At 36.1% G+C, this 13,950-nt stretch overlaps 1 protein-coding gene across 2 annotated transcripts in view; it reads right to left on the reverse strand.

Moving 5' to 3' along the window:
* Window positions 1–13,950, reverse strand: part of VWA8 (von Willebrand factor A domain containing 8) — a 184,285-nt gene that overhangs the window by 57,482 nt on the left and 112,853 nt on the right. For both annotated transcript variants that reach the window (XM_054628163.2, XM_077173657.1), the window contains 3 exons: window positions 8,160–8,268; window positions 7,076–7,214; window positions 5,148–5,350 (listed from right to left, as the gene is read on the reverse strand). In XM_054628163.2, coding sequence (XP_054484138.2) covers window positions 5,148–5,350; window positions 7,076–7,214; window positions 8,160–8,268 — 451 coding nt within the window. The remainder of the gene's footprint in view (window positions 1–5,147; window positions 5,351–7,075; window positions 7,215–8,159; window positions 8,269–13,950) is intronic.

Here is a 13,950-nt window from a genome sequence, read left to right on the forward strand (position 1 = left end):
GGAGAGCTTGGGGAAGTTTCAGAGTGGCACAGTGCAAATAACTCAGTTTAATGTTCTTCTATTCTTCTCCCCAAACTCACTGTCAGTTTTGATCTGTTCTGCTCTCAAGGCTCATGTCCTCAGCAAGCAAGCTTGCATACACAGTCTGCTTCAGACTGAGGCTGATCCTTAGCTTGGCAGGGTAATCATACATCCTCTCACCTCCCATCCCACCTTTTCTATTAGAGCTACTCAAGGATCACTTGAGTGATAGAAACATTACAACCCTGACACTGTAAATAATAGGAACAGATACAAACATTAACACACTGTTCGTCAGGTTCAATTGGAAAAAATCTGTGTAAAAATTTATGGCTTGGGGCTCAAACCATCTCATCTTCAGAGGTAGGTGAACGTTTGCAAGTAGATTACTGGTGTTCTAATTAATGCAAGTGGTGTCTTTCAGATGATGTTGACATTTGATATTTCAAGGTCTGAGAACAACAAGTAGTGGTATAAGCTTTGTGCTTATGGAAAATGGCCTTCTCCCTTTCTACACATTTCTATATAAGCAGATCTTTACTCTGACATGTACTCATAGAAAATGAAAGTCTTATATAATATTTAAAAAAAAGAACCAGTTTTCGAAGAAAATAAGAAAATACATCCTTTGTTCTGAAGACATACATCAGAATATCATGGGGACTAGAGGTCACAGAAATTACTATGCTACTGGTACTTTCATATTCAGACCCTCACTAGTGCTACAGGCCAGATCACAAACTGTTAAAAGAAATCTTCATTTAAGAAATGGTTGCCATCTCCTCCATGTGAGTGAGGTGAGTGAGGTGGATCTCTGTGTCAGTTTCTGTGCCACAGACTCTCTCACTCCCTTGTTATCAGAGAGCTTTGACAGAACTGCAGCAGCACGTGGGACAGGGAAGAGCATTTCCTTCCCCCCCACCCCACTTCCTGACCAAGAAAGATAAAAGCAGAGTTAAAGGATGCCAGCAGGACACTGCCTGAACAAAGCTTGTTGTGCTCCCTGAGGTAGCCTGTAGGTTACTCTGTTTGTCCAGTTGTGGCCTTTAAACACAGTAAAGTGCTTGTAAAAAATCCTGGAAGTGTACTGTTAATTTATGAGCAAATCAATTCTCCATGTGGACTTTGCTCCTAAAGCCCCATATAAAATCATGCATAAAAGTTATCAAAACTCTTTTGTGTCTGTACTTGTTCTCATTCTGAGCAGTAGATGTGAGAGATGCAGAAAGAAAAGTGCATACAGAGGGCACAAAGCTCTAGCAGGAAATAAGAGTAGGCCCTGAAGTACTTGTGGGAAGGACAGATGGCAGAGGCATTGCTGCTTTGAAAAGATGAATGCAATTCCCATCTTACAAAGTTACTTGAGATTTCCGCAGAGTCCTTTCAAAGTCTATGAGTTTAGTCTGAACAAAAAGATAGAGTCAAAAAAGCTTGCACTCACTGAGACCAATGGCCACCATGAGGAATAAAATCATCTACCTTTCTTCCAAGAAGATGTAAATGTGGCTAAAAATCAGATAAATCTCCCACTTGTGCCATTAAGTTAAATCCCTGAGGAGTTTACTTTCAGTAAATTTTTATTTAAAAGGACAGGAAGAAATGGTGATTTTTCATTTTATTTTACTGGAGGGCTCTACTGAATCTAGATGGATGTTATCTGGGAACAAGATAAAACCCACAAGCTTATTTGAAGAGCCACAATATAATAATTTCATCTTTTCCAATAAGGTTATCATCCATTTAAAAATCATTCTTTTTTATAATTTAGTCAGAAACATTAATCTCCAAAGACCTTTATTAAAAGAAAAAAAATTGAAAAAGCTGCTTTTGGTATTGTCTAATTAATGGATGATATTGATTATTATGAAATAGCAGCTGTCAAGTGGCCAGTTTATTTAATAGATGCAAGTTATTTTTTTTACAAATATTGTTAATATTTCTTAGTCTTGCAACTAAACACAGATGAATCTCTAAAGCATTAGAGATTAGCATGTTATTTATATTATTTGTTTTTCTTGTTTTGTTTGATGCACCGTGGCACAACTAGCTAATGCTTGTAGCCTTGCTCGTAATGCAGACGTGCCACTAATCTACTTTTCTTAACATGTGAATTCTTCAAGTTCTGAATTTATGCCTGCCCATGATCTTAGCACACCTAAAATGTAGGCACCTTGACTATATATCAAGCCTCTTTCTGTAGCCAGTGGAAAGAGACAGGAACTTCCAGAGGGCAATTAATCATATTCTACTTGAGCTGAGAAGAAATGCTCTTCAGGTCATCTCTGTTCTCACAGCAAATACAGAAGGTACTTGGATGATTATCTTAGGCCATATGCTTACCTGCTAACATCAATAATAATGGATTAAATTTCATACAGAGCAACATCCACCTCAGTTCACAGGTGCATAGAGCACATGGTTTTTCCATGGCTCCACTGTAGGAAGAGTTAGGAATAAAACCTATCTCTATGTATAAAAACTACACTGCTTGAGAATCCCTCTTGTGATTCAGTGGGAACTAGAGATCTCAACTCTTGAACTCCAACATAAGGAAGGACAGCAGTAGTTGTGAAGACAACAGCAGCACTCATCTAACCTTTGTTTTAATGGCTCACTTAAGAACCACCCCAAATAAATTACCAAGGTAGTCCATGGATATGAGCATGCAATATACAAGAGAATAATCTTCCTTCTTTTTTTTGTTTTCTAAGTTGCTTGTTTAAGTTCTCAAGAAGTCTAAAATTAATTCTGAATGGTGTCCTAAGAATGGGACTTTTTGCAAACAAGTTTGTAATTAAATGAAACGTATTTTCACAAACAGTGAATAAGGTCCGCCTTAATGGTAAAAATATGTCAAAAGTTCTAAGATAATGCAAAACATTCAGAATGTTTTAATTCTGTATTATTTTCCTGTGTAAAATAAGCTTATTTACAGACAGGATGTATTCACCTGTAGCACTTGCCAAGAAAGGCAAGTCTGAAGCTGACAATATTTAAGCTTTGTTAGAGAAAAACATGAGGTTATAGCATGACTGAAGTCGTCTGGAAAGGGACACTGAACTACTATAGTCTCTCCATGTCACAAATTTTATTTCAGAGTCTGAAAAATGTATCTATCGTACCATAACTAAAAGGTATATTCCATGAGGACAGCCAAAACCAGACTCTGAGATAAATACCTAACACTTCACGGAAGAACCTTCATTTCTGACACCAGATGCTACTGTGATTTGGTTAAAAACAAAATGGTAGGAATTTTGGAGGTCTGGAATGCAAAGAATATTGCTGGCTTTATATTAAAAAGTGTGAGACATTCTAAACACTCTTAGATACAAGACAGACTGCCATCTGTTTTAGTTTCCTGCATCAACTTCTCAAAAGGAAGCCAAGAATTATTTAGAACCAAAAAAATGTGCTATGTGCACCTCAAAATAGCCCAAATGGTATTTCTATAGCCATTTCTATAGCCAGCTGCCTCTTGGATACTTTCCAATGCAAACTGGAAACAGTATGATTCTGAGGTTACCAAGAAGGTAACCTCAGAATACCTTCTTGGTAACCTCAGAATCATACTGTTTCCAGTTTGCATTGGAAAGTATCCAAGAGGCAGCTGCACCTGCATAGGCAGTTCCACCAAAGGCAGAAGAATTGTGTTTCTCATAAGTTCTGAGCTTAACAGCAGCATCTGACACCAGAAAGTAGCAGCAACACTTGACAAATGTTCCTGGAACAACAGCATTGCAGAAACACTAGAAATGACTGAAAACTATTAACACCCCAACTCAATGTAGGAAAAAATTCTTCTAGGTTGAAGCCTCTCACCTACTGAAACATTGACAGAAGAAATTCAAAGAAAGGAAAGAACAGCCAACAATAATGACTAATTTAATGCCCATGTCAAACCACAGTGAGTGCTAGGTAGCCTAAGAAACTATTTTTAATGTTAAAAAATGAACAGTAGCAGCAGGTATATACTGTTGCCTCTTCCCACTCCTGGGAAAAGAAATTTTGAATTGAAAATGTTACAATCAGCTCACAGATAGTAAGGGAAAGTGCAAAGTATGCAATAGTTGTCTTTAAAAAAGCATTCAAGTCAAACCAACCCTGTTATAGTAACTTCTTTGAGCTAGGTCTAATAAGCTTTCGGAGGTCTATAACACATCCAAGATAGCTCAGCTACTCTTGGAGGCATAAAAATCAGCAGCATGGCTTCTGTTGCAGTGTTGGAAACAAAAAGGTTTAATAACAGGCAAAATAACAAACAGAGAAAAACTGAGCTAGGTGCAGGAGTTTTTTGCTCCTGGTAAAACACCTTACAAAAGCGATTAGTTTCTTTGCTCTCTTCTTTTTCTACTAAATTGCCCAGGTGGGACTTTTTGGCTCTTGTTCAATTAGCTATCCTTAAATTTGAGGTGAAGTCCCCTAGACCTATGAAGTGGCTTTTTCACCTAATTGAAAAGAAAAACTTCTAGGCTTCTTTCCTTTTTGAGAGAACAAAGGGTAGTTTTGTCCCTCCATCAATAAAAAAACACATTCCTATACAACATTGAAATTGTTAGTAGCTCTCAATTTGCATTGTGGATGTCAAGGCTTACTTAGTCTTCCTTCTAGTCTCAACACTTCACAGGTTAGAGAAGAAGAAATACAAGGATTAGAAAACAAATATGGAGCAAATACAAGCAACATTTTACTTGGTGACTCAGAAAACGTCTCTTTTATATACTAGTTGAAAAGTTAAAAGGGGGACAAGATTGGAGTAGAACTTAAGTTCCCATAAAACATTTTACTCTGCAAACATATGCTGTTTGACCGAGACTCCTGAACTTGACCCATTCTCCCATTTTCTCCCATAAACCCAATCTCCCTCTATCAGTAAGAGAAGATAAGCAGGTAGAACTCATCTTCAAGAATGGAAAAGGACATTGTCCAGCTAAAGAATACAAGAGGAAAATCTCCATTTAAAAACTAAAGCTGAAGGCAACTCTCAAGCTACAAGTACAGTAAAATAGAGAACATTCAACAGGAGGTAGCCTTGTTCAGTCTATAGAGGTAGTCCCCAGTGACATACCCTCATGATACTACTTTGCTCATGACTAAACATTTAGCTAGAATTTAATTTTTTTTACCTCCTCTTCATGTAGAACCACTTGACCTTTAAGTGGATTTCCCAGTGGTGCTGCAGTCACAAAAGGTTGCCAGACACTTCCAACAGTTCTTGGGAAGAGGTCATAAAGATCCACAAAGTATCCACTCTTACCAGAAATGTTCATGAAGTACAAGGAAACAGGATTGCATGTAGTAACATAAAGAATATTTTTCTGTTCCTCTTCTGAAATAAGAAAACAAAATAGTGAAAGGCTATTGACATTGTGCATTTTTCTTCTGGAAATAGATGTCATAAACTTGGCAGATGATATAGCAAAAAGTACTGAAAAATTATCACTGTTGACAAGGGAGATAAAGAGAAATGATCTCTTGATATTAACTAAATGTTAACAGGCAGAATCTTGCCACAACACTATTAACTCTAAACAGGTAGTCCAAGACACATTTGTGTAGGCATGACTGCAGTGTCAGCCAGCTGCTAGTATGTTCCTCTGATTTTGCTGGTTTATAATCTTCTTTCTTCTTTCTCTATCCTATCCTATCCTATTCTCCCTTTAAATTCATGTATTTAATAATTAAACATAGTATATTGTACAAACAATATACAGAACTTTTCACATAAACCACCTTCCTGAATAATTTCAGACAATTCTTGAAACCAATAAAAAGCTACCTAATTTCTCTTTTGTTTCCATGAAAGCCTGCTAATGTACTTGTAAATTGGACTGCAAATAGAAAGAGCAGCATTCCAGTATTGATCATTAAAGATCTGTACATAATATATAATAATGTCTGGACTGATGCCTTGGAATGGCTACCTAGGACAGAGGCTAGACAGATTTAGAGAATAAAGCAGGTATTTATTAAAGGCCTTTAACAGATACACCTTGGGCAGTGCAAAAGCCTTGCAGAGGCTACACCCAAGATGGACAATGGTCACGAGATTTTCAGGCAGATATGTTTTGTCTATTTCCATATCAGAAGTTAATTGTCCAATTACAGCTTCAGGGAATGAAGTCATATTCCCCCAGTTTGCTCCTTGCCATATACTTTTATTTATACTTTTCAGGGCCTGAGGCTGTGAGGGTGGCCTTGGTTCTCAGGCCTGAAAGGATTGTTTTGTCTGACCAAAATGGGAATAGAGCTTACTAACACTCTGCATGGAGTTCAGAGTTATACATTAATGCAGTACAGGATCTGAAAATTATAAAAGCTAAAAACTTAAGGCATCATGACATGCTTAATGATGAACCCTAAAAACATTTATAATTATTCCCAATGGTGCAATACCCTCTGGGACATAAGCTGTAGAGGCAATTAAGGCAGGTTTGGTCCAGTGAGAAAGAATCAGTATAAGCACATATGAAAAAAGCACAGCACTCTCCAAGTTAAAAGATTTCTATTAAAACTGAATTGAGAGAGGAAAAGTCAAAGAACTGTTTTTGTCAAGTAGTGCAGGGTTGAACACACAAACTTAACAAACTTGTAGATTTGTGGCTGTGTTCTACTTTAATTACACATCTTTCTCTTAGCTTGAGAAAGATGTGTATCCTTAGAATGACCAGACTGACTCAGTGAAATTACGCACCAATTTCAGTGGATTATTTTTGTATTTCACCTACTATTAAAAACAAAAAAAAGTGGGAAAAGGTAAGTTATTATTCCTACACTTCACTCCCATACTCTATATTTTTAATTCTCATATTACAATTCCTAGTATTATTCCTATACTCTGCCACAAGCATATCTAAAAATACACACTAATGTAAATGCACTGGAGTGTTGTTACTACACTTGAAATCCCTCATATTGCCCTTTAATATTCTGCCACTGGACATTGGCAAGGACTTAAGAAGTCAACAGCCCGGTCCTTCCTCATCTTCAGGACATCTCACCTCTTTGTAATGCTGCAGGTCATTACAAAAGTCAGTAGCTTTTCTTACTGTACCTTTTGTTACTGTGACGTCACAAACCATGTTAATTTCATCTAAAGGCAGTGTCCAAAAAGCAAGTTCTTCTGTGAAACTGATGGACCTGGCTTCATGTCGTTCCAGTGGAAAGCCTTGAATATTTAAGTACACAGGGCCCTAAAATAAATAATAACCATGAGGGCTTCCTAAAATATTCCACTCCCCATTCATTATGAAAATACAGAAATCTTCTTAATGCTGTAATACAATTAACAATAAAAAAACACTAAATAATTTTATATTTATTACTAAACAAATTAAAGGGAAAAGGAAATGCCTTTTATATAAACTCTCTGCATGTCCACACTACCATTTCCTTTATGGTATAGAAACCTCGTGCCTCTCCTCTTTAGTCTTTTCATGGTTTGGAACCATTATCACTTAGTAGCATGAGGAGATAGCATGTACTGATGAAACACAGTGTCTACAAGGAAAATACCGGAATATTTCTATTTCAAAGAAATTATATGGCAATTTCTTGTTATATAAAGTTTAAATCTCCCCCATACAGCACATTAGCAGTACAGGTTTTTCCTTACTCACTGGAGTAATAATTACTGAAGCCAAGAACTCAGAGCTGAAAAGGACTTAGAAACTTTGGCTGTAGATCAAATGGTACCAAAGGTTCAGATTCAAACTTACCAGTGCCAAAGATCTGTAAGACTTTAGCTGCAAGCAAAATCGAAACAGAAAGCAGCCTTCTTTTCAGTCACTGATCATAGCCAAAAATTGAGATCTGGGGCCTGTAACTGGCGACCCCCAACCATCCAAGACAGCTACAAAGTTTTTTCAGATAAGGTATTTTCGATATCCTTATAAATATTTCTTTTCAGGAAATTCTGGCCAAGCTTACTGGTTTTCAAGAACATCTTACACTGTGACAGCTAGGTATATGAAAATGGTAATTTTTCTAGTCAGTGTAAAAACTCCAAGAACAAGCAACAAGGACCATGCCTTGTACACACTCTTTTTCCCGAAGAAATTAATCACATTTTACACTTGTCACAACCCAGTAAATAAAACCAGTATTATATGAATAAAAAAATAATTTAAAAGACAAACCTTTACTTCTATTTTTTGAGTTTCTGATGGACACAGCATTTTCTTTTGTGCATTTCCTGGCTGATCAACTTTCCAGTAGCCCATAAACTTATGATCTGGTAATGGCAGTCTGTCAAATAATGTAGGAACAAATGAATTTTTACATTTATTAACCAGTAAGTGATATGGAATAAATAATTTAGACAACTGCATTTTTACAACAAAATATATCTGAAGACTCTCTTGCAGAAAGTGTTTTCTTGCTAAAATATTTTATTCCTTTTTACATTTTAAATCACAAAAATGTTAGCCTTCTGGACTACTAATGTAGACACAATCTAAGCAGTATCATAAAAGAAGAAATGTATAATATGACCTCAAAAGGAAAAGTTTTCCAGTCTGAATTATGTGAGCTATATCCAAACCATCTCTTGCTTTGCTTTATTTGGATCAGGTTGTGCCAGCACCCCTTAAAGGAACTTCTGTCAGTAGCTCACTCTTCTAAAAGACCAGCAGAAAAACCATAGTAAGCTCTGTGCCTCATTAACCACGAAAGAAAAATTATTTCTGTTTATTTTACCACCACTCACATGAAAAAAGGCAAAGGAATATAGACATGAGAGTATCCCATTGCCTTCTGGCCAGTACAATCTACAGAAAGGACAGGGACATCTTCAAAAGCCACATTTGCTTGCCTTGATTTAATTTCCTCATTTCTGTATCTTTTATCTAAGGAAGAAATATGTGGACCACAGCAAAACTCATTTATACAGGAAAAGAAAATGCTGATGTGTGACAATCTAGCATCACAGCAAAATACAGACAGTGCAATTTCTCTTTGTTTCCCCTGAAGTGATTTACAGCCACTGAAAGCAGTTTGACTTCACTAATTGGCACAGATACCTTCAAGCTAATGAACTCATCACTTCTGGCTTTTTTTTTTTTTGGGACCAGTCACTCCTAAAGAGACCTCCTATCAAAACAGCATTCTGTGTTACATGCTGTTGCACATGATTGCACAGCTACAGGACTTGGCAAGAGAATAGAAGACATTCCTTCTCCCAGTTTCTATAAATATCTTCAAAGTCTATTTTAAGGAAGTTCTCTTAGACTGTTTGTTAAAAGTATCTGCTTGGTCCCTTCTGTCCTATCTGATGATGCTTGTTCCTACTCTTTCAATTATTTTCCCTCTCCTCACCAACCTGGCACTTTTAGATATTAGAGGATTGTTTAATTTCTTCTCTACATTATTTTCAGAATAAGAAGGGATCCCAAATAAAAAAAAATCCCAAATTAAAATATCACTTTGACTATATATAAATCTTAGGGAATTTTAGTTTTATTTTTCCCCTAAGAACTTATTGGAAAAGTCAGGGGATGAATACAGATATCCCTTAATTTTTGCTACTCATTCAGGAAAGACGTCTTAACATTTCTTAATGATATATTGATACCAAACCTCAAACAACCAGAAGCCAGAAGTCACAGGCATTCACTCAGCCTCCATCACCATTCTGTGTTTGGACCATCTGCCAAGGCAGTCAGACAGCCAAAGACACTGTTTTGCAAACAGAAAATGGTTTGGATGCTATTGATCACTGGTGCTCACAGATAAATATATGGCCAACTGCCAGCAATGTGCCACTGGGGCATGTCATGAAGAAAGAGTATCTCATTAATTCCCTCTCTTAGTCAAAGAACCAGGAGAGTCTTCATGGCCTGTTTGTTGCCTGACTAAAAATATCAATAGATATTTTTAGTGTTTGCAGAGTGATTAATTTTGCATTTTTCCTCACTTCATTCTGCATTTTTCTATTCTTACACCTAGCTAGCATAGCCAAAATTGTTCCCAAATGAAGAAGAGAAATTGAGCCAGATTAAAAAAAAAATCCAAAACCAAAAATCCTCAAGTACATGGGGCCGTGTTTTTGCATGGCAACATTCAACACCATTAGGAAAAAACATCATTGATGCAGTATTTCAACATATACAAAATTCTTAGATATATTTATTCATGCAACCAGAAAAACAGGCAAATAGTCAAGCCACTAGACTAAATGTCAGTTTAGATATCTAGGAAATAGAATTTCACTTCAGGCTTCCATTTGGTTTTCTAAATGATTTGTTGGCAAAGCATTGTTTGTCTTGAGCCACAAGCTGTCTTGTGTGCAAAAAAAACCTTGGAGACTTTTTGCTCTATGACTCTGAATAGCATAATCTCTGATATGCCAATAATCAGCAATAGTTATTTCCCATTAGCTCAGTGGACCATCAGCTCTCACAAGGATTTGGACTTTAGATTTAATTCCTTACACTGTACTCCCATGGACAACATCCTAGAAATCAAGAACTTTATTAATGATCATGAATAGCTATTAAAATTTGAAACAAAACATACGTTAATAACCACCTCAAACCAAACACCCTGCTTTTTATAGCAACAGAATTACAGATTGCATTCCCAAATAAACATTTCCACTCTCTTTTGGCTTTCTGGAGATTTTCTTTGCTAATAGTTCCTCTCTTCCCTCAGGAAAACTGATTTCTACTTTCTCCTAGATTTTTGAGATTTTGTTCTCTTCCCTTTTTCTGAATGATTTAGTTTCTCTGAGGCAGCAGAGCTAGTCATCATAAATAGCAAAGAGGAGGAAAATGTAGATCTGAATTTCAGAATAATACAGAAAGCAGAGTTCACAATACAAAGCTCTTTGTCAAGAGTAATAGGGATCTCATTCTTCCAGGGCCTGACATTTTTTTTCTTTGCTGTCCCACTGCTCTCTCGTGTCAATCTGGTCTAAGAAAGACTAAGAGTATTGAAGAAGCTGGTGGCATTAAGGTCTTACAATCAGTCTGCTGAATGAGTTTCAGGAGGGAGTGAGGGTGCAGAACAACTGAAACAACATATTCACACTAAAAATGTGTATACATCTTAACAGCCTTCCCCTAGTGAATACATATGATACACATGGAAGTAAGGAAATTATCTTCTTTTCCCAGGACTTATAATTATAACAAGCAAATTTTGAAAATAACTTAAAGTGACAGACCTAGTAAAACTTCACTAGATGCTCCTGCCACATTGCTGTATTGCAAATTAATTAACCAAATAGCATTTACATAAAAGGCAGATAGAAAACAATGGAAATGTCAACACTGGCAAAAATCTGTAAGGCAAAGAGATCTGATAGGTACAAAAAGTACAGTGGCTGAGTAAGAATGGTACTAAAACTTCACTGGTCTCTAAGCTGGGGTGTACAGAGCAATCCATGATTTTTGCCTTTGTCAAAAGCTGGAAAGGGTTTCTAGAACAGAAAAACTACAGGCAGACTACATTAATCTTGTAAGGAATCCAAGATTTAAGAGCAATTTCTAGAGAATTATTCCTGTTCAGTTCTTTGATTATTGATGTGTCAAAGCCTGTTGCTTAAGGAAAATTCAAAACTGTTTTTCTGTTTATTCACCCTTAATTTTAGATCCTGGTTTTCTACATGATTACTGCTGTCCATGAAATGTATATATAGGCAGGGTTCAGAAAAGTGATTGTACGAGACCTACAGTTGATGGGACAATTCTACAAGAAATTATTGTTTAGCCTGAATTTCTGCATGCACAGCCATCAAAGGGAAAATGATCTGTCAAAACATAATTCTCTTGTGCTGCTAGAAAACTTTTCAAAGTGACACCTATAGAACACAATTTCTTTCCATTTCATATTTTTGATTTAAGAAAATAAATTCATTTTAGGGTATTTAAAAAAATGAAAAACAAAAAAAAACCCTAAATCACCAAACAACTGTGTTTAAAAGTCAACAGAACCTGTTTATAAAATTTTTTGTTTAGCTTCCAGAGAACATACTACAAGATGGATATGAATGTTGTAAAAGGGCAGCTCCACTGAAAGCAAATTCTTCTCTGCCAGGCATCGTATTAGTACAGCTGTGGAGATGAACTATGGCATAAAACAAAGCTGCTTAATATATGATCTTGTAAACCAGCCCAGTGCTGGCACAGAATGTATTATTCAAGGCCTCCAGTAACAGCCTGTGCTCCATCTAGCTGAAAAGATTTCCATCCCACGTAACCTTTTTGGACTCAAGTAAGATACAGCTTGAAATCAGGAAAATTCCTTGCCAACCAGTTCTCCATGATTTATCCAAACATATTTTGATTTGAAGACATTCAGTAGACATTCTGAAACAGACATTCAGAACAGTTGTATGTTAAAACTCCTGTTCCCTGACAATTTCCCTTCCTCAGCTGGCCCTGTAACACACAGGGCTGACAACAGACATGTATGATAGGAGAAATACCCAATAATTAACTACAGATTACTGGGAGGAAAAAAGCCACATGAAAGAATAGTCTCAAGAGAAAAACAAAGCTGGTAAAATGTACATATTTACATTACATATAAAAAACCCAGTTCATATAAAACAAATATTGAATTTATAGGAAGCACCTGGAAGTGAATAGTGACAGGAGGAAAAATATGGACTGGCAATTTCATCAAGGATAAATGTCAGAATTAGGATTAAAGGCTGTTTTACCTAGAAATTGCAGATGGTCTGAACTGTGCACTGAAATGGCAGATTAACATGAATTTAGAAAAATATGACATAACAGATGTCAATGGGAAAAACAAAATGTAATTGTACACATAAAGAAAGAAAATGAGTTAGTACCATGAATAATTCATTTTACCTACTATGTCTTGGCAAACCATCACAGACAATCCATCTGCTTTACATACAATACTGATAAAAATCATAAAATAGTGGACAGGTGGTACCAGGAGAGACAGACAGTATTTTAACACCTAACAATACTGAACATGTCAGTACCTTGAAGAATGGTTATTCTACCTGGAAAAAAAGTGACAACTGAAGAAAACAAAAAGACCAAGTAAAGCATTCCTGTACAGGTCTAATACATGATATTCATTTTGCTAATAAATAAATTAATACCAAAAAATTAATTTCTCTCTTTAAAAAACAACTACTGCAAGCATCATTCTGTAAATGGTCATTATATACCATTTAATCTTCCCTTCCAAGACTAGGTATATAATTTCCAGAATTTAATCTACAATTCCTGTGAGCATCTGTTCAATTTTCCTTGGATTTCAGCAATTTCAGCTGGACACATACTTAAATAATTCTTCTATTGAGACCCTGTATTTTAGTGTGTTGCTTGTGTCTCATGTTTTTTTCTTCCTATATTTACAGCAGTTATATTGCAGCAGCAATTTAAATAATTCTGATTTATGCAAGTTTTCTTTTCGATTCAGTAATAGGTGATAGACTTCTCCAAAGCTTATTAAAATAGGAATTCACAAATCGTTCAATTCAAGACATGCCAGAGAGCACCTGTGTAAAGGAGTCAGCATTTCACTATAACAATTTTCCTCCCCAGAATCTCCTGGAAATGCTTCTGTATCACAAAATTTAATTGTACTGAATTTGTATTCTTATACAACAATTTTGCTGTTGTATGATTAACAGCCTCAGGAAGAATTGGTTTGGACTACTATCCCAGTTTTCATGTTACTTAATAGAACTGCTGTGCAATTTATTATGATAGCTAGTAAGTCTTTAAAGTCTACCGAAAAAAGACTGGGGCACAAAAGTCATCTGTGAGGATATCCTGTTGTTGCTGGAACAAACATAGAAATCACACCTAGAAATCACACCTTCAGATTGCCAGCTTGTGAGAGCCTAGAAGCAGGTAGGAAAACGAGCTTAAAACACAAAGTGATACTGACATGTCATAAAACCAATCTGAAAAAACCCAATACAGTAAGAAAAATCTAAGT

Source organism: Agelaius phoeniceus, chromosome 2 (genome assembly GCF_051311805.1).
Source record: "Agelaius phoeniceus isolate bAgePho1 chromosome 2, bAgePho1.hap1, whole genome shotgun sequence".
In the NCBI taxonomy this organism is placed as follows: domain Eukaryota; kingdom Metazoa; phylum Chordata; class Aves; order Passeriformes; family Icteridae; genus Agelaius; species Agelaius phoeniceus.